At 35.7% G+C, this 19,686-nt stretch overlaps 3 protein-coding genes and 1 non-coding gene across 4 annotated transcripts; 1 reads left to right on the top strand and 3 right to left on the bottom strand.

Annotated features, from left to right (window-relative positions):
* Nucleotide 1: 1 nt before the first annotated feature.
* Nucleotides 2–1,440, bottom strand: LOC125062051 (collagenase-like). Its single transcript, XM_047667662.1, has 3 exons — nt 1,348–1,440; nt 602–789; nt 2–185 (listed from the first exon to the last, which is right to left on the bottom strand). Exons 1-3 carry the CDS (start codon nt 1,400–1,402, stop codon nt 81–83), a joined length of 348 nt encoding a protein of 115 aa, XP_047523618.1. The 5' UTR covers nt 1,403–1,440; the 3' UTR covers nt 2–80.
* A 5,167-nt stretch (nt 1,441–6,607) lies between these two features.
* On the bottom strand, nt 6,608–8,827 carry LOC125063055 (collagenase-like). The gene is made up of 5 exons (XM_047669289.1): nt 8,610–8,827; nt 8,188–8,455; nt 7,751–7,849; nt 7,366–7,559; nt 6,608–6,830 (listed from the first exon to the last, which is right to left on the bottom strand). Exons 1-5 carry the CDS (start codon nt 8,808–8,810, stop codon nt 6,726–6,728), a joined length of 867 nt encoding a protein of 288 aa, XP_047525245.1. The 5' UTR covers nt 8,811–8,827; the 3' UTR covers nt 6,608–6,725.
* A 2,427-nt stretch (nt 8,828–11,254) lies between these two features.
* Nucleotides 11,255–13,985, bottom strand: LOC125060296 (collagenase-like). The gene is made up of 5 exons (XM_047665145.1): nt 13,770–13,985; nt 13,340–13,607; nt 12,237–12,335; nt 11,861–12,054; nt 11,255–11,375 (listed from the first exon to the last, which is right to left on the bottom strand). Exons 1-5 carry the CDS (start codon nt 13,968–13,970, stop codon nt 11,271–11,273), a joined length of 867 nt encoding a protein of 288 aa, XP_047521101.1. The 5' UTR covers nt 13,971–13,985; the 3' UTR covers nt 11,255–11,270.
* LOC125063095 lies at nt 12,784–12,902 on the top strand. The gene has a single exon (XR_007119470.1). It is a non-coding gene; the product is annotated as a 5S ribosomal RNA (ribosomal RNA).
* Nucleotides 13,986–19,686: the final 5,701 nt, after the last annotated feature.

The raw sequence follows: 19,686 nt of genomic DNA, 5'->3' as shown, positions 1-19,686 counted from the left end.
TTATAATGTAAAATACTTCTACCTATTACATAAAAGAATTTAAAACATGTTATTTAATATTATTTTCAAGTTAGAAATATTTAAAGTCGCACTCGTATCCAGGTGGAGAAAGACGTGACGCGAGAAAAACCGGCTGCTAATCCTGCGTCACAACCACGATCTGCTACGAACGATGAGACACCGATCTGTAAAAATCCATTTTACTTCAGTATATGGCTAAAATCAAATAAAAGAATTATAAAATCCTTTTAACTCGTAAAATATTTCCAATTAAAAAAATACATGTCAGTTGCACCAATTTAAAAATCGATGTTTCTAATGAAAATAAGCATGGTAAGGGTTAATTAATATTGTTTCACTGCAACTTCATGTGCTACCCTACTTAGATAATTGCGTATTATATAATATTATATTTATATTAGATTATAAACAGCGGAAGACTTTTTTATGTATAAAATTACACTGCTACTTGACAGTGCATTTACGGCCTTCCTCTGGTTTTCCTCAGATCTCATACTATGACCGACGGATCAAACTTGATCTAGAAACTAACAAATTACTTTCATTATTATCGCACGAGCTTTAAAACTTGTATACTAACCAAATATCTGATGCCTTCGTAGGAATAATCAAGGGGACCACCACTGTCCCCGAGACAGGGGCCAACACCGTCTGCACCGCTTGTACATAAAGTGGAATCGATTATAACGTTGGATCCGTAGGTGCTGGAGCATGCCTGATTACTTATAACATCCAGAGATATTTCGTTTAGAGCATCCTCGAAGGCTCCTGGAAAAAATATGAACAAACTTGTCAATTTAGAGGGCCCTAAGGTTCCTAAGACCCCCCCCTCGATAAGATACTCGTCGAGCGAGTTTGCTTATCTTGCCAAAGCCGCGCACAAATTATTTAAAGAGGTCTATTAGGTATGAGGGTGTGCAATTGTTTAATCAGTTGCCGCCTAAGGTTCGTTAATCGTTACATTAGCGTGATTAATCAGTTCAAAAGGGTATTAAAGAATCAGAATGAGCCCATTAGACTAAAATTGGGCTAGCTGATGGTGACGTGTATCTCGTTCGTATATAATATTAAATTTCTCATGTAAATAAAAAATATTTTTTGTAATGAGAAATAAAGTTCTTTTAACATTAGGACCCTAACCTCTTTTAACGTGAAATAAGAAGAATAGAATGAGAAGAATGTTCTTGGTTTAATTCTTAGTGAAACTTACTAGTGAACTAACTAGGGAAAAAATCCTGATTTTCTTGTTACTTGATATTGGAAAACAATGAGTTTTACTTATACACTATACTTACATATATGACGTATCAACTTCGAAATCCTTACCATCTCTTTGTCTGCCGAAACCCACGGCGACAGCACGATTACCGACGTATAACATGTGCTCCAATAGACCAAAAGGTAGCGCAATGGACTTGATGTTGGCTATATAAAAAAATAAAGTAGTACTTCTATTTATTGTTTAAAATCAAACAAAGAAAATGTTCAAGATTACATGTTAAAATGCTTTTTGTAAATTATACCCACGAGTTAATGACCTAATATTTATTCAGACAGAAATATCAACAGCACTGTTACAAAACTTTCCTGGATATGGAAACACACACACATTTGGAGGTGTGCTTTTAATAAGTTTCGTACACCCCAAAAGACTAGCTCTGTAATATATGACTCTTACCGGTAAAACTGGTGTGTGGTATAGTTATCATAGCAATGTCATTATTCAAGTTATTCATGTTGTAGTCGGCATGTATCTCGACGTTTTTTGTGCTTATTCTGACGCCCCCCGAGAAGAGACGAATGGATCCCAGTACAACGGTAATAGAACGACCTTGGTACCCACTGCTTTGCCAACAACGCGCGGCTGTCACCAACTTCGTGTTGGATAATAGAGAAGCTCCACACATAGACAATTCTCCTGATACCAAGTCAACTAGCATACCAGCCTGAAATATCCCCAAAAAAAGGTTAAACTTGTCATTTATACCTCTTTTATTTAAATGGACAAGCGGATAAATAAATTGATGCTCACGAAATGAGAGTGTGCACCGAGCTGAGCCGGTGATCCACCAACGATCCTGGCCCCATCAAAATCAGAAGCTGCCTCCGCGTTGCGCATCCACGTGGCCTTCGGGGCATTCCGAAGGCCACGTGGATGACCACCTGTCCATGATAGTCTCCCTGGATAGACTCGTAAGTCCGAGGCAAGCCCACCACACAGCTCACTAAACCGAAAACTAGCAATAAAAACATTTTCAGAACTTTACGCGACGATGTCTATTATTTATATCGTTTTATTTATCAACGCACTATTATAAATATCTAAGTCTGATTGATTAATGTGTTATCCTCATTGGTAATTCCAAGTAATTTTTTTTAAAGATAATTTAACAAAATTTAAAAGCAGCTTGTGTAATTTGTGTCTCTTTCATTATTATTTAAAGAACAAGGGGAAACGGGCAGGAGGCTCACCTGATGTTAAGTGTTAGTGCCCATGGACACTGACGTTGCCAGAAGGCTTGCAAGTGTACCTATACGTAATTTTAACTTACGTTCTTTTCTTGAAGGACCCTAAGTCAAATCGGTTCAGGAATACTTCAGTGGACGGGTGTTTCCGAGCGGCTAGATAATTATAATTATTTATTTATTTCAAGAATATGGTACAAAAATGTGTAAGGTGGTACAATCGTAAGTTCGTATATTCCGCCACACACAATGGCGCGCAAAGTTGTCTTAAGGAATTTTATATTAATAGTCAAAGTCAATTCTATATTATTTGTATCATACATATCATATCATACTTTATTAAATTTATATCAACTACATGCAAATAATAATTTATTGAATAGTACATTTTTTTCCAAAAGTAATACGCCAAGTTGCTTTTTAAAGACTCTAGTCGGAAGATCATTTAATTCTTTTGGTAGGTAATTTATTGTAAACCTTAATTGCCATACAAAAGGTGTTTTTCCTAAACAGTTCCAGATTGATTTTTGGCACAGCCAATCCCCATGTCTACTTCTTACTTCGACTTCTACATTCGACTTGAAAATATGTATGTTTTATGTGCACGAATAAGGATATTTCTAAAATATAAATACAGGGAAGGGATAAAATCCCTAGGCGTTGCGTAGTGACGTGTCAATTCAATTTATTCAATACATGTAGAATACTGATACATATAAATTTGATTTCAATCTCTGACCTTCTCCTCCCCAATTTAACTCTGCTGGTGCTGCAAAACGTTTCTAAGGACTTCTATATACCTACTTGTCGTGAATGTGTGAATTTTTCGCGGCATTCCATGATAGACTCATGTAATATGTTGTCGAAAGCTTTCCCATAATCAATGAATGCTACGAACAAAGGATTTTTTGATATCTCTACGATTTGGGTGACAACAGACAAAAGATCACCTACATGATCTGTTGTTAAATATTCCTAGTTCACAGTATCTATCCTTCCTAGTAATGTCAAAGAAAACAGTATGTATATGTTCGGGAGCAGACAGTAGTCTTAAAGTATTAACAGACGATCGAACTTGGTACGGGCCCGACAGCGGATTCCGTACGCTCCATACCATATCCGTTCGTCTGGAGAGTTGTCTGCCGAACATTATTATTATTATTTGCACATCGAATTTGGTCCGCTCCGTACCAAATCCGCGAGTCTGTACGCTCGGACCGGACAAACGTACGGCAGTCACGTTTGAAACATTCTGGAGGTAGCACGTGCGTCAGCGCATGTTCGCACTATGGCGGAGATTTTAACAGAACGCGAAGTCCTTGTCGATGTTTTGGCACTGTATAAAGACTTTCCGTGCTTGTGGGATACATCACATGAATTGTATTCAACTTCATGTGACTAAATTCATCACGGTTTTTTAAATATGTTTTTGCCCACTCCTTTCTTTTTTTTCATGATATTTGTGGCGGCATTACTGTTGCCGCAACAACAATCGCAATTTTAGCGCGCTTGGATAAAGTCGGAGGCATGACGTCTGAACTGTGTACACGCAACGCGGTTACTGCGAGATCCGGCCGTGTGTTGTGAGTAGCGGATTTGGTACGCCATACCAATCCGCTATCCGGCCCGTACCAAGTTCGATCGTCTGTTAATACTATTAACGTAGGAATATGTCAATACAACCATCATCAGTAATCGTATAATCTTTTATAATATTCTATGGCCACATTTATTATTCCTTGTCTCGTGCTTGTCTCATTTAGCTTCCAAGCAGGAATTAATAACATTCTTCAGTCTATAGGCCTCTTGGATAACGCTAGTGGCGCTGCGTTGTTCAGGCAACACGCGGCTGGACAATGGCGTCTGAGTGCGATCAGCTGTACGGTTTACGTTATTCAATCAGTTGAAAACGTTAAAAAGTGCTCTCAAAAACGAAAAAAAATGGGTGGTACGAGGTACTGTTGTGTTGTGGGGTGTAAAAGTTCCCAATCTCGGAATCGTGGATTAACTTTTTACTCGTTTCCTAGACGGAATTGGGAAATTAAAAAAGAAATGAGTGGATAAAAGCTGTTTAAAAATATTTATTATGACGAGTTGATACCGGGAACGTATCGAAAATATACAACTCCAAATTTTCTGTTTGTATGCTATATGTTTTATTTTTTTTAGAACATTAGATAACATGCCGTGGCAGCCGAGTAAGAACAATCGAATCTACAGTGCTCATTTTGTTGAAGGAAAGCAGTCTAACGTCGAAAACATCCTAGCGTATGTCGCAACAATTTTTCCCCCAGTGTACAAAAAAAAAGAGATATCACAATTGGCCATAGCTAGACACGAGCGACTTCTGAAAAAAAAGAGAAAATGGGCGATCAACAGCTTCAAAACCACAAAAACTGGAAATTAAACTCAAACTCAAACTCAAAATATCTTTATTCAAGTAGGTAACTAAGTACACTTTTGAATAGTCAAGTTAAATTAATCGTAAATTTACATTTACTACCAGTTCGCAAGTCAAGGGCGTAGAGCGGGTAAGAAGAACTGGCAAGAAACTTTCCGCCACTCTTTTTAATCGCCAAGTATTGTCATACAAATTGTTTGAACTGGAGCAATTCAATCCCAAGGATTAGGATCATTTAAGTAGTCCTCAAATTTATAAAAAGCTTTGTTGATTAATTTTCGTTTAACGAGGACTTTGAATTTATTTAGTGATAATTCTCTAATTGCGCTTGGGAGTTTGTTGTAAAAACGAATACAATTTCCATATAAGGAGTGATTTATCTTTTGGAGCCTGGTTGGTCGTACACTCAAATTAGTTCTATTTCGCGTATTATACTGGTGAAAGTCACCATTTGTTTTAAAATCGTTTATATTTTTTTGGACATACAACAAGGCTTCAAGAATATATTGACCAGATAGTGTCATAATATTTAATTCCTTAAACTTATTCCGTACCGACTCCCTCGGAGAAACACAACAAATACCCCGAACAGCCCGCTTCTGCAGCACAAATATGGATTGAGATTGATTATCAAAACGATGAAATAAAAAATGACTAAATAAATAAAATTTTATTATCGGTTCAATATATCAGAACAATACTTATTCCTTCAATATATATTGCTTTGATAAAGAAAAATATTTTCATTTTCCATTTTTATTTTGCATGTGTAGTTCAGAAGTTGCTGAAAATATATGTTTAGATTTTTCAACCATTTATTCATTTTATAATTAATGCATACCTCCACTTTCACGTCGTATGGTCGATTACCTACTCTGGTGGTATTACTTTCCAAGGATGATTCGTTCTCCACCATCATGGATTTCGAAGACCTCTTAGATTTTTATATTATTAGATTAATTGAACATCCTGTCATTAGTAATACGATGATCTTACAATATATAAAAAAATACGCAGTAAAAATTACATACAATGAATTTTAAAAAAATATTTCATGGTTCCTTTACTTATCTTTATACACAGATTTATATACTTACCTTTCGACTCAGATTTTCCGCGGAAAAAGCCTGCGTAAATATTCTGACATCCACACATAATAATAGTTTGGCTCATAATATTGATTGAATACTTTTTTAATTGTGTTAAAATTAAGAATCATCAAAAAGGTGCAGTGACTTTTATGCGAATCAAAATATGTTCACTGCTATGAGAAAAACGACCTCGAGTTGCCGCCGTCAACCGACCGATGGCGTTGTCGTAGCTTCGCCACGATATCCAAGAGGCCTATTATAATAAGTACAACAGTATGTCTGCTTTTTCTGGTGTCTATAGACTTATTTTGTTTAGATTTAAATTAGGAATGTACTAGTTAATTACAGTCACAGTTTTTAGCGTACTCAATATAGATGAGTTTTTTTATGTTTAATGTGCGTCTTTTTTTAAATGCACCAAGTTCCCTTCTATAACTCAGACGTTATAAGACAAATTAAAGTAAAAATAATAAGTTTAAAAGTACCTAAGCGATAATAAATAAAAAGATATCGTAAATTTATTATAATATTTACACTCTCAAAGAATACTTATATAATTTCCTTATAGGCATCGAGATACAGAGATCGATAAAGGTTTAATATTACTTACGTAAATATTAAAACGCGATAAATCCATTAATCATTTAATTAAAAAGATACGTTCGAAGTAGTTCCTTGTACACAATTTCATTTAAATCAGATTTACTTATAAAAAACGACTAGGTAATTACATCTTGTGTGATAGTTTATATACGAGCTCTGATCCATTGGAGGAATGAAGTGACACGAGCAAAACCAGCTGGCAAACCAGCTTGACAACCGCGTTGTGATGTGAATGATGTTACACCAATCTGCAAGGGAATAATAATATGTAACCTTCGACGATAGTAAGTACTATCGTATCATTAATAAGTATTAATATACATAGCTTGCTTGTGTGCGTTTGATTAAGCTTAACACGCTTATCTAAGGAATGAATTGTAAATTTTTGAAATTGTACTTCTTTTGGCGTGTTAGGGAAAAATTATGAGTAAATTTAAAAAAACCGACACCCTGGAGTTAGCTATAGTCAACATTTTAGTTTTATCATTTGTTAGTGTCGCTTTTTCTACAAACGACGTAGAATAACATTTTTGAAAAGATTTTTATCTTGTTACGCCAAAGAAATAGAAGTTCTAACGCGTGTACATAAGTTTACACACGTTTTACAAGAAACTGTTTTTTGTAGGAAGGCACTGTAACGCTACGACAGAATTGACGCGGGTGAACCGCAGACAGCAACTCAATTTATCATGCATATCAATTATGTATGTAGATCAGTTAGTAATTTTGACGCCTTATCAAACGGAACTGCGATAAATATGAAAAATTAAAAACGGTACTCACCAGGTATCGCACGTTTTGGAAAGAGAAGTCAAGAGGACCTCCTGAATCGCCTTGGCAGGTTCCAATGCGGCCTTGTGTATCAGTGCAGAGGGTAGAGTGAATGATAATATTTGGCCCATAAATGTCAGTGCACACAAAGTTTTCAATTACGGTTAATGACACTTGGTGTAACGCGTCGTTGTTGTTGGAGCCACCTGAATAACGATTGTCAATATATTATTATAGCGAGGACGCTAACGAAGGAACTTATGTATTAAAAAACGTCTTCGAAATGGGAAATTACCTTATAGTCTTCTCAACCTTTATCAAAAATTTTTTTAGTAGGCACAACTTAAGAATATGTTCGTAATTATTAGTAAAAAATTAAAAACAAATTATTTCTTACTGTCTTGCAGTCTGCCGTAGCCCACGGCTGTAGCACGGTTGCCGACGTATGTCATGTACTCCAAAAGGCCGGAAGGAAGAGCAATAGCGCGTATATTGTCTGTAAATAGAATCATCATATACCGCTGCTCTAGTCATATTATTACATAAATTGTATTTTTATCAGGATATAATTTTTGTTTGATATTTTAAAAGAGTACCGAGAGTTTTTTTACGTCGGCTTTTTCTCTCGGCCTACACCCTCTGTCTTCTTTGCCGATGAGTAGGGATGTCTACTTATACATATTTTATTTTTATTTAACAACTGTCCAAATGTCTCTAGGTTAATCAGTAAAATTATATTTATATGAAAATTCTAAGAACCCTTCCTAATACGTGCTAAAAGCAAGAGATGCATTGTTTTTAGAACTTAAAAATAATGAAAAAAATAATACTGACTGTTAAAATTAACACGGTTAATTGTAATTATGCCGATGTCATTGTTCAAAGTTCTCTGGTTGTAATTGCTGTGCAGTTGAACGTTGGTAGTGGTCATCCTGGTACCGCCGGAGAAGATGCGAAGGGATCCCATAACTACTGTTACGGAGCGGCCTTGGAAATTGGTTGTTCTCCAGCAATGGGCTGCAGTTATTAGCTTAGTGTTTGATAGTAGAGAAGCGCCACACATTGAAGTTCCTCCCTGTTGTAGAGCTACAAGAAGACCAGCCTGAAATCGACAAATTAAGCATTGTATACCAACAAAAATAATGTTTTTATGAAGTGTATTAAAATTGTCACAATTCTAGTAAATTTATAACTTTAAGGATATGCCAATAATGACACGAACAAGATATTGGTAGATTCGAAAATCATGAACTCACGATATGAGGGTGCGCGCCGAGCCGAGCTGGTGTTCCTCCCACGATTCTTGCACCGTCGAAGTCAGAAGCCGCTTCAGCGTTGCGTAGGTAATTGGCCATGGGGATACCCTGCTGGCCATGGTAGTCTACCTCTATGGGCTCGAAACCCCGAGGAAAACTTAACGCACATCCTACCAAACTCAAAATTACGAATAACTTCATTTTGAATACCGACTGACAAGACAACATGCCTTTTTATACAGACGTTATCGAAATCATCGGTTTATCATTTTATTAATCGGACTAGGTCTACTAATTAATATAATCCTACCTGATTATTAGAGACTGATTATTAGATTACAATACTTGGCGACAGAGACTGATGAAGAGTTCTGACCGCTCTAGGCTATTTGTCAGGATGATCCCCCGCCAGGTGACAGATGTGTTAGTGTTACGGTCCGTCTAAATAGTAGTTTTAGCTTTGTTTTCTAGTGTGAAAATTTTAACATGGTTCATACTATCTATAAAAGATTTCAGATCGATCTGCCAGCTAAACTAACGCTGTCCTTTAATTGTAACCATTTTTAGCTGACCGTACACAAAGGCAAAGCACCTCACCCATTATATTATTAGTTTCTATGGAAAACTTATTGTTGCGGCTATTAATCATGGACGTGGTCACCTAGTGTGTGATGTTGCTTCGACTTTAAGTTATTTTTAAATATTTACACTTCTGTTGCTATCTTTAAAAAAGATGTGAGGCACATTGTTTTTAACTGATTAACGATTTATTTGAAAAATACAGTAATTAAGTACCTAAAAGGCATTTTTCTTGCTTTAGCCTTTGCAAATTTTTACACAATTTTTACAAAAAAATTTGTTGTAAAAAATCACTCTATGTACAGAAGCGAGAGCGCTGCAAGATTGGCTGGCTGTGGAGTATCTTTTTACTCTTTTAAGTGCTGAAAAAGACCTGCAGTTGGTAACACTCGTTGTCAAAAAAATTCTTAATAATATCAGCCCTGCGATTCTGTAACTCACTTCACGAACTCACACAGCGGTTTTCGCATCGGCGGTCGCTCTCAAATCAGTCGTGAAGCAGTCATTTTATGATTTGGCATTCTGAAAAGGTGGGAGCTTGTAGTTTATTGTTTATCAGAGTGTGTGTGAGTTCGTGAAGTGAGTTACAGAATCGCAGGGCAGGAAACAAAAAATACATTCGGGAACATGCATGAAATATTAAAGCTTTTCCTTAACTGCAACAGACCCTTTGGGGTTTTGGCAGGAATAGAATGCTGGGCCTCGGTGTCAGATTTTAAAAACTGCGGCAAATAGACGAACATATAATAATAGAATATTCTTCTGCAAAGGTTTTCCTAAATCTGTGGCATATGGTTGTTTTAGCTCTTTTGCTTTGCTTCTAATAAATTCACTGTCGTCTTTTTCAGTTCATTCAGGGCAGTATCCATAAGAAACCAAACATGTGTTTACTGTATTATACATTTTTTCACTTAAGTGCTAAGGTATTTAAAAAACCGGAAAATTAAAAGTTTTAAAAGACAATCAATAGCTGCATAATCATTATCAACGATGAAAGATCGCCTCTCTTCTAGCTCAATGTCTTAACTTTATCAAAATGAAATTTTGGTTTCTTTCTTCTTACATGTTTTCATTGGTAGCAGCATACCTTAGGCGCTTGTGTAATTTGTGTCTTTTTTTTACTTTTTAAAGAACAAGGGGAAACGGGCCGGAAACCCGATATCACCTGATATTAGGTGATACCGCCGCCCGTGGATACTCACAGTGCCAGAAGGCTCGCAAGTGTGTACGTAATTAGTAGGCTATTTTCTTGAAGGGCCCTAAGTCGAATTGGTTCCTGAACCACTTACTTCAGTGGACTGGCGTTTCCGAGCGGCTAGTTCCCTTGGCGTAGAGACGTGTCACTTAACAGGGTGAGATTCCCGCCCGTTTGCCCCCTGTACTATAAATACCTTTTCCTTTTACTTCAGTTTATTGAATACTAATATAAATTTGATTTTAATCTTTGACATTTTCCTCCCCAATTTAACTCTGCTGGTGCTGCCTTGGTAAACGTTTCTGAGGACTTCTACATACCTACTGGTTGTGGATGTGACAATTTTTCACGGCATTCCATGATAGACTGAAGTAATATGCTGTCGAAAGCGGGTTGGATTTCCAGTTTGGATCAAATTCGGGCGACGGATTTATAAATCGTTACCATTAGATTTAAATTAGGAATGCACTAGTTAATTACAGTCACAGTTTTAAGCGTACTCAATATAGATGTGTTTTTAATGTTCAAAGTGCGTCAATTGAAGCATTTAAAAAATTAAATGCACCAAGTTCCCTCCAACTATATAACATTCATGAACTAGTAGTTCTGCTAGAAGTTTAAAAGTACCTAAATAAAATAATACTTTTTATGTATTACACTGTCAAAGAAAACTTATATAATTTCCTTATAGGCATCGAGATACAGAGATCGATAAAGGTTTAATATTACTTACGTAAATATTAAAAAGCGATAAATCCTTTAATCATTTAATTACAAAGATAGGGTATACGTTCGAAGTAGTTCCATGTACACAATTTCATATAAATCAGATTTATTTATAAAAAAAAACGACTTACTAAAAAACTAATTACATCTTGTGTGATAGTTTATATACGAGCTCTGATCCATTGGAGGAATGAAGTGACACGAGCAAAACCAGCTGGAGAACCAACTTGACAACCGCGTTGTGATGTGAATGATGATACACCAATCTGCAAGGGAATAATAATATATAACCTTCGAAGATAGTTCTTTTTAATTTACATAGCTTGTTTGTGTGCGTTTGATTAAGCTTAATCCGCTTATCTAAGTTATTAATTGTAAATTTTTGAAGTTATACTTCTTACGTTACGGAAAAATTATGAGAGTAAATTTTTTTCACGCGCACACCGTCATAAAAAACCGACACCCTGAAGTTAGCTATAGTCAACATATTAGTTTTTTCTATTGTTAGTGTCGTTTTTTCTACAAACGTAGAATACAATTTTTGAAAAGATTTTTATCTTGTTACGCCAAACTATAACTTCTAACGCGTGTACATAAGTTCACACACGTTTCACAAAAAAATGTTTTTTGTAGGAAGGCAATGTAGTAATGCAGAATTGACGCGGGTGAACCGCAGACAGCAACTCAATTTATCATGCATATAAATTATGTATAACTGCGATAAATATGAAATATAGAAAACGGTACTCACCAGGTATCGCACGTTTTGGAAAGAGAAGTCAAGAGGACCTCCTGAATCGCCTTGGCAGGGTCCAATGCGGCCTTGTGTGTCAGTGCAGAGGGTTGAGGGGATGATAATATTTGGCCCATAAATGTCAGTGCACACAAAGTTTTCAATTACGATCAATGATACTTGGTGTAACGCGTCGTTGTTGTTCGCGCCACCTGAAAAATTCACGATTGTCAATATATTATAGCGAAGACGCTAACGAAGGAACTTATGTATTAAAAAAACGTCTTCGAAATGGAAAAATACAAAAAAAATTTGAAAATGTCTTGTCAATCTTATAGGGACAACTTATATTCTTATTCATTAGTAAATATTTAAAAAACAAATTATTTCTTACCGTCTCGCAGTCTGCCGTAGCCCACGGCTGTAGCACGGTTGCCGACGTATGTCAGGTACTCCAAAAGGCCGGAAGGAAGAGCAATAGCGCGTATATTGTCTGTAAATAGAATCATGATATAGCTGCTGCTCCAGTATTTTTATTAACATTATTGTTTTTGTATCAGGATATAATATTGGAACGAAATTCCTTATCGCGCGTTGTGAAAGGGAGCTAGACGGAAGAAATTCTTACGAAAAGTTGTCACGACACTTTTTTTTGCTATTGTAATACACCGGTTCTCGTCCGATCACCGAAGTTAAGCAACGTCGGGCGAGGTCAGTACTTGGATGGGTGAGAACCGCCTGAGAACACCTCGTGATGTTGGCTTTTTTTTGTTGGGATAAGAAATGAAAATTATTTTTGGAATCACTTAACTAAATTAGTCTTGTTGGAACGAAGTTATCGAGCGTTGCGATAGGGGGCTAGACGGAATAAATTAAGACCAAAAGTTGTAACGGCACTTTTTGCTATAGTTGTTATATTTTACATTTTCGATTTAGCTATCGCCAACGTCTATACCACGTTGAATACTCCGGTTCTCGTCTGATCACCGAAGTTAAGCAACGTCGGGCGAGGTCTGTACTTGGATGGGTGACCGCCTGGGAACACCTCGTGAGGTTGGCTTTTCTTTTTCGTCGTAAGATTGGTGTCGAGAAAATCTATCATACTGTTATGATACCAATTAACATATAAATTAATCGAAAGGAATTTCGTTCCATCCGGGTGTCCCTTGACATCTCTAAAGTTTTTTATTTGATATTTCAAAAGGGTACCGAGAGTTTTTTACGCCGGCTTTTTCTCTCGGCCTACACCTTCTGTCCTCTTTGCCGATGAGTAGGGATGTCTACTTATACATATTTAATGACGAGGAATAAGTGATACCTGTATCTTATATTCCATAATAAACACATTTTATTTTGATTTAACACCTGTCCAAATGTCTCTAGGTTCATCCGTAAAATTATAATTTATATGAAAATTCTAAGAACCCTTCCTAATACGTGCTAAAAGCAAGAGATGCGTTATTTTTAGAACTTAAAAATAATGAAAATAATACTGACTGTTAAAATTAACACGGTTAATCGTAATTATGCCGATGTCGTTGTTCAAATTTCTCTGGTTATAATTGCTGTGCAGTTCAATGTTGGTAGTGGTGATCCTGGTACCGCCAGAGAAGATGCGAAGGGTTCCCAGAACTACTATCATGGAGCGGCCTTGGAAATTTGTTGTTCTCCAACAATGGGCTGCAGTTATTAGCTTAGTGTTTGATAGTAGAGAAGCGCCACACATTGAAGTTCCTCCCTGTATTAGATCTACAAGAAGACCAGCCTGAAATAGACAAAATAAGCATTGTATAGCTACAAAAACAGTGTTTTTATAAAGTGTAGTAAAATTGTCACAATTCTAGTAAATTGATAACTTTAAGGATACGCCAATAATAAAATAATAACACGAACAAGATATTGGTAAATTCAAAAATCATGAACTCACGATATGAGGGTGCGCGCCGAGCCGAGCTGGTGTTCCACCCACGATTCTTGCGCCGTCAAAGTCAGAAGCCGCTTCAGCGTTGCGTAGGTAATTGGCCATGGGGATACCCCGCTGGCCATGGTAGTCTACCTCTATGGGCTCGAAACCCCGAGGAAAACTTAACGCACATCCTACCAAACTCAAAATTACGAATAACTTCATTTTGAATACCAACTGACAAGAAAAACATGTCCTTTTTATACACACGTTATCGAAATCATCGGTTTATCATTTCATTCATCGGACTAGGTCTACTAATTAATATAATCCTACCTGATTATTAGAGAGTAGAGACTGTATATTAAATTACAATAATTGACGATTAAAAAGAGTGGCGGAAAGTTTCTTGCCAGTTCTTCTTACCCGCTCTACGCCCTTGACTTGCGAACTGGTAGTAAATGTAAATTTACAATTAATTTAACTTCTTTCTGACAATTCAAAAGTGTACTTGTTTACCTATATGAATAAAGATATTTTGAGTTTGAGTTTGAGAGTCTTTAGATATCTAAAGACTCTGTATAGGGTAGACCGAGGCGAATCGGATCAAAATTAGAAATGTGTTGATAATTCAAATATCACATTCACATAGAACGCACTCAACCGGCGTTTTGTGTCTCTCCATTTACTGAGCACCTTCCGACATAAGCAGTATTTCGATCGCGCTTGTGGATCAGTGGCAATGCCGCTCGTCAGCCCCTCGGTTTTTTGTGTGTGTCGCAATTTGGCGCTCATCTAAGGTTACGTACTTACGTTTTCTTTGTGTCATATGACGGATTTGTCTTAAAATTTAACTACTTTGGTTTATATTGCTAAGCAAGGTGTTAATATTGAAGAACCAATTCGCTTTTAAGTATAATCTTAGAGGTTAACGTCTAACATATTTATTTCAAAAGTCTTAATTATGGGGCTAATCGGATCATATCCTTAGGGGCGAATTGGATGATACTTTTAAACTGATTTATTAAATGTTTGAGGTTATTGATTCATATTTATTTCATGACCACCGGAGAATGGTGTCAAGAAAAAATGAAAGAGGCTGTAAATTAAGTCCAGAACAAGGAGTTGACTAAAAGCTGCTAAGAGTTTTTCAGTACCGTTCACGAGCTAACAGAAAAAAAGGACCATAATATATATGTGAATTATGTGCCAATAATTAAAATTTATCTTATTATATATATTTTTACTGATTCCAAAGTTATTTAACACTATACCTTAAAATTTTGTTATATTTTGTGCACGATCCGATTCACCCCGAGAGTTGGGGCGAATCGGATATTTTCCTTTTTTTAGTTTTTAATAGCTAATTAAGAGAATATATGTATGATTTAAGTTTTCAAATATTTATTTCATAGGTAATTGTTACTTCTTACGATTTTATCAATAAAAATAACATTATATGATGAGCACTTTAGTACCTATGATTTACTCAACCTCAACAAAAAGTGATCCGATTCGCCTCGGTCTACTATACTATATAATTGCTTAGTTTTTTTTATGTATTAAGATGAAGATATTATTTTTAATACTTCTTTCGATTTTGCGCCACATATTTTTTCGTAATAATGATCAAATTACAATATGGAATGGGGTGTAAAAGAAATAGAATTGCAGGGATCGCCTTGCACAAAGTGTGTATGGAGCCGTCGGTCATATTCCAGACACTTCATAGCTTGGTATCAGCCTTATGTTCGTAAGTATATCGTACGATCAACAGATACAAGAACACTTCGTCTGTCGAAGACCAGAAAATATTGAGGCGGCCGTTAATGCTGTTAAAGCCAGAATTCGTCGAAACCCCATTAGGAATCAATAAATCTTATCGCGAGAAATGAATATTCCCGCTAAGACTGTCGCGCATTATAAAACAAGACCTGAAGCTCGGTACTTATCGTCGATATACAGGACATGCCCCAAATAAATCTTTACCATTAAAGAGAGTGAATTGATCAAAACGCCTTCTGTCGCGATACGCAGGTAAAAAGCACAGAAATATCCTCTTTACCCATGGAAAAAGTTTTACGATTAAGTAACACTACAATAAGCAAAATGATAAAGTGTACGCTCTCAGTTCTTAAGAAGCTGCTCAAGTGGTCATTAAGATACAACGTGGTCATCATCCTGCGTCAGTGATGGTTTGGGGAGTTTTATCAAGAAGTTACAAAACTATTAGGGTAGACCGAGGCGAATCGGATCACAGGGCGAATCGGATCAAAATTAGAAATGTGTTGATAATTCAAATATCACATTCACATAGAACGCACTCAACCGGCGTTTTGTGCCTCTCCATTTACTGAGCACCTCCCGACATAAGCAGTATTTCGATCGCGCTTGTGGATCAGTGGCAATGCCGCTCGTCAGCCACTCGGTTTTTTGTGTGTGTCGCAATTTGGCGCTCATCTAATATAAGGTTACGTACTTACGTTTTCTTTGTGTCATATGACGGATTTGTCTTAAAATTATATATTGCTAAGCAAGGTGTTAATATTGAAGAACCAATTCGCTTTTAAGTATAATCTTAGAGGTTAACGTCTAACATATTTATTTCAAAAGTCTTAATTATGAGGCTAATCGGATCATATCCTTAGGGGCGAATTGGATGATACTTTTAAACTGATTTATTAAATGTTTGAGGTTATTGATTCATATTTATTTCATGACCACCGGAGAATGGTGTCAAGAAAAAATGAAAGAGGCTGTAAATTAAGTCCAGAACAAGGAGTTTTTCAGTACCGTTCACGAGCTAACAGAAAAAAAGGACCATAATATATATGTGAATTATGTGCCAATAATTAAAATTTATCTTATTATTATATATTTTTACTGATTCGAAAGTTATTTAACACTATACCTTAAAATTTTGTTATATTTTGTGCACGATCCGATTCACCCAGAGAGTTGGGGCGAATCGGATATTTTCCTTTTTTTAGTTTTTAATAGCTAATTAAGAGAATATATGTATGATTTAAGTTTTCAAATATTTATTTCATAGGTAATTGTTACTTCTTACGATTTTATCAATAAAAATAACATTATATAGCACTTTAGTATGATTTACTCAACCTCAAAGAAAAAGTGATCCGATTCGCCTCGGTCTACTATATGTGAAAAAGGAGTAAGAACTTCACCCAAAGTCTATTAAGATACATTCTTGGATCATGTTGTGAAACCACTCAGCAATACACTTTTTAAAAATATACCGTGGACTGTCCAGCAGGATTCTGTACCTAGACACAAGGCACAAACTACCTAAGACTGGCTTGAAACCGACTTTCCGTACTTTATAAGAGCTGACTGGCCCTCATCTAGCCCAGACCTCAACCCTTTAGACTTCAAATTATGGTCAGTTTTAGAGGACGGCCTGCTCTAAACGACACGGCGACAGTGAGTCTCTTAAAAAATCTTTGGAGCAAGCAGTGGCGATATTTCCCTTGGAAACAGTGCGTAAATCGTGGCCAAACATATTAAAGGCCTGTATAAAAGCCAAAAGTAGCCATTTCGAATGGAATATTTTTTTATGAGACTAATAAATACGTAGGTATAAACTTTATTACATTACTTCATTAAAAAAAAATCATTTTCATTTGTAACAGAACTTATGGCTGGACTAGGTATTATATGTTTTAATAATTCTTTTCTAATTACATATCGTACAAAGTACATCTTATACAATCGCAAATCATTAGATAAAGAAAACGTCAAATTATTAAAAAACCGGTTTTTAATTGATATTTTAATTGCGAGCTGGAATCTAAGCGAGGAATGACGCGGCAAAACCTGCCCGTAATCTATCTTATCGTAATTTGGCACCTACAATTGGCAACACAATGACACACCGATCTGTGATAGAATATGTCAGCTTAAAGTTCTATTTCTAAACTTTCTCGTAACTTTCCATAGCAACGAGGGACGCGACAACCATGGCCTATAGCTGTAACTATGCTTTTGTCTTTCTTTTTTGAGAAAGAGAGGGTAGAGAAAAAAAAGTGCGTGCGTACAAAGTACACATGTCAGAAGTGTAACTTCTTTGTAAATTAATTATTACTAAGGAAAAAGCCCCAATAGATGATCATGTACGAGTATATGTATATCTATATTCACACTGTTTACACTCTGTATACGTTCTAAAGATAATATAAATAAAAAATAAACTTATTTTACTGCACAAAAGACGTTATGCCATCTAAAGTTCTAATAGTATTATGTAACTACAAAACGAATATATCAATCAATTCTCGATCTCTCTCTCTCTCTCTGAATCTTTCTCACTAAAGCTCTCTCCCACCTCTCGCTCCGTGGCACTGTGCGTGCCGTTGTACGTTCGCCCTTTCTCACTCTCTCAATCGCTCTCTCCCTTTTCTTCGACAAAAATTCTGCACTGATATACGCTGCGCTGCAATGCAATAATAATAATATTAACGTCACGATCTTCGTGACGTTAATATTATATTTCATCCGTAAAAAAAATTACCCTCATGCGCCTAAAGTAGTTTCACTTCAAAAATATGACTAAATTGTTATCCATCGATATCTTATATTATATTGTTCCTTTATATACATTTGTTTAGCTTTGTTTTTAAATAGAAGAGTATCAAGTTTGAGTGAGACACTACAGGGTAATGCATAATTTGGGGGCGCACGTTTATATGAATACAAACCTCGATGGCGGCAGCTTTGGAGAAGCGGAATATTTAATTTTAATTCTTAGAACATTAAAAATGATTAAATCTTATCTTAATTCAATTCAGATTAAAGAGAATTAACTTGGGTAATGCTAGGTTGTTTTACGATATGGGTCGGATTAATTTTTTACCGTAATTTTAAAACCGATATTGATTTTCAATTGGCTGAAATTGGTACTCTCTTAAAAGTGTTTGTGTTGATGTGTATGATGTTGATGAACACATCAACATAAAAAAATGCAGTTTCAACATAAATGGATCGTTTCTTAAATATCACGTCATGACAACCCGTACACATGGTGGCAAGCAAGGAAATTTGAATTTCCGTGTTTGATTAAGATTGCAGCAAAATATTTGTCGGCGCCAGGAAGTAGTGTTTATTCAGAGCGCCTTTTCTCTGAAGCTCTGGTTTACGAGAAAAAATGAAGTAAACTACTTCCTATAATTGCAGAAAAGTTAGTCTTTCTGCACCATAGGGGAAGGTTATTTTGATTACGAAAAAAATTCTTAACTTGTTTAATATAGAAAATGTTTCAATTATGTACCAATGACTACTTAATGAATGATTATAAAAGAAATGAGAACCTTACCCTTCTAAATTTTGATTACCACAATAATTCAAATATGTACATAGAATCCTCCATTTTTCCGATTTAGAAGATGATTATGTACCTACCTGTGTTATGTACCGATGATTATATACGTAATCAATCGATTTTAATAATTATTTCTCTATGACAAAATATATTATTTAAGTATTCGGTATTCAGCCGAATAATATGTAGATATTCGGCCGAATATTATAAAAGCAGCCGAATAGGCCGAATACCGAATTGTAACCGAAAATTCGTTGCAAGTCTAATATATACACATCAACAGGCGATGTACCTAGTTCTTAGGTGACAGAAGACGTAGTATTTTCTATTAAACTTTTCCTAAAAAACAATTTTTGTTTATACTGATGTTTTTCAATATGAGAACCACTCAACCAACAAATTGTATCTTACTTATCACTACTGGGTAGGTTATAAAATAAAAGATTCACTTATTATAATTATTTATTACCTTTAAATTAGTTTAAAAGCTAAATAGAAGATAAACCAAAAATACTTCCGGCTAAATCATAAATTGTTAATATAATTAAATGTGACAAATAAATGCGCGCTGAAATATAATTAGCGTTTTAAGAACTTATGGGC

This window comes from Pieris napi, chromosome 2 (assembly GCF_905475465.1).
Source record: "Pieris napi chromosome 2, ilPieNapi1.2, whole genome shotgun sequence".
Lineage (NCBI taxonomy): Eukaryota > Metazoa > Arthropoda > Insecta > Lepidoptera > Pieridae > Pieris > Pieris napi.
The sequence above is the reverse complement of the archived record's forward strand: the minus strand, read 5'-3'. Positions and strand labels throughout refer to the sequence as shown.

Coding starts and splice junctions, on each gene's coding strand:
- LOC125062051 (XM_047667662.1), bottom strand. CDS start 1,402: ATGTTATACGTCGGTAATCGTGCTGTCGCCGTGGGTTTCGGCAGACAA. Junction 790..1,347: donor TTTCGGCAGACAAAGAGATG/GTAAGGATTTCG, acceptor TATTTTTTCCAG/GAGCCTTCGAGGATGCTCTA. Junction 186..601: donor ACGAAGGCATCAGATATTTG/GTTAGTATACAA, acceptor GGATTTTTACAG/ATCGGTGTCTCATCGTTCGT.
- LOC125063055 (XM_047669289.1), bottom strand. CDS start 8,810: ATGAAGTTATTCGTAATTTTGAGTTTGGTAGGATGTGCGTTAAGTTTT. Junction 8,456..8,609: donor TCGGCGCGCACCCTCATATC/GTGAGTTCATGA, acceptor TGTCGATTTCAG/GCTGGTCTTCTTGTAGCTCT. Junction 7,850..8,187: donor TAACCGTGTTAATTTTAACA/GTCAGTATTATT, acceptor TTCTATTTACAG/ACAATATACGCGCTATTGCT.
- LOC125060296 (XM_047665145.1), bottom strand. CDS start 13,970: ATGAAGTTATTCGTAATTTTGAGTTTGGTAGGATGTGCGTTAAGTTTT. Junction 13,608..13,769: donor TCGGCGCGCACCCTCATATC/GTGAGTTCATGA, acceptor TGTCTATTTCAG/GCTGGTCTTCTTGTAGATCT. Junction 12,055..12,236: donor CTACGGCAGACTGCGAGACG/GTAAGAAATAAT, acceptor TGAATTTTTCAG/GTGGCGCGAACAACAACGAC.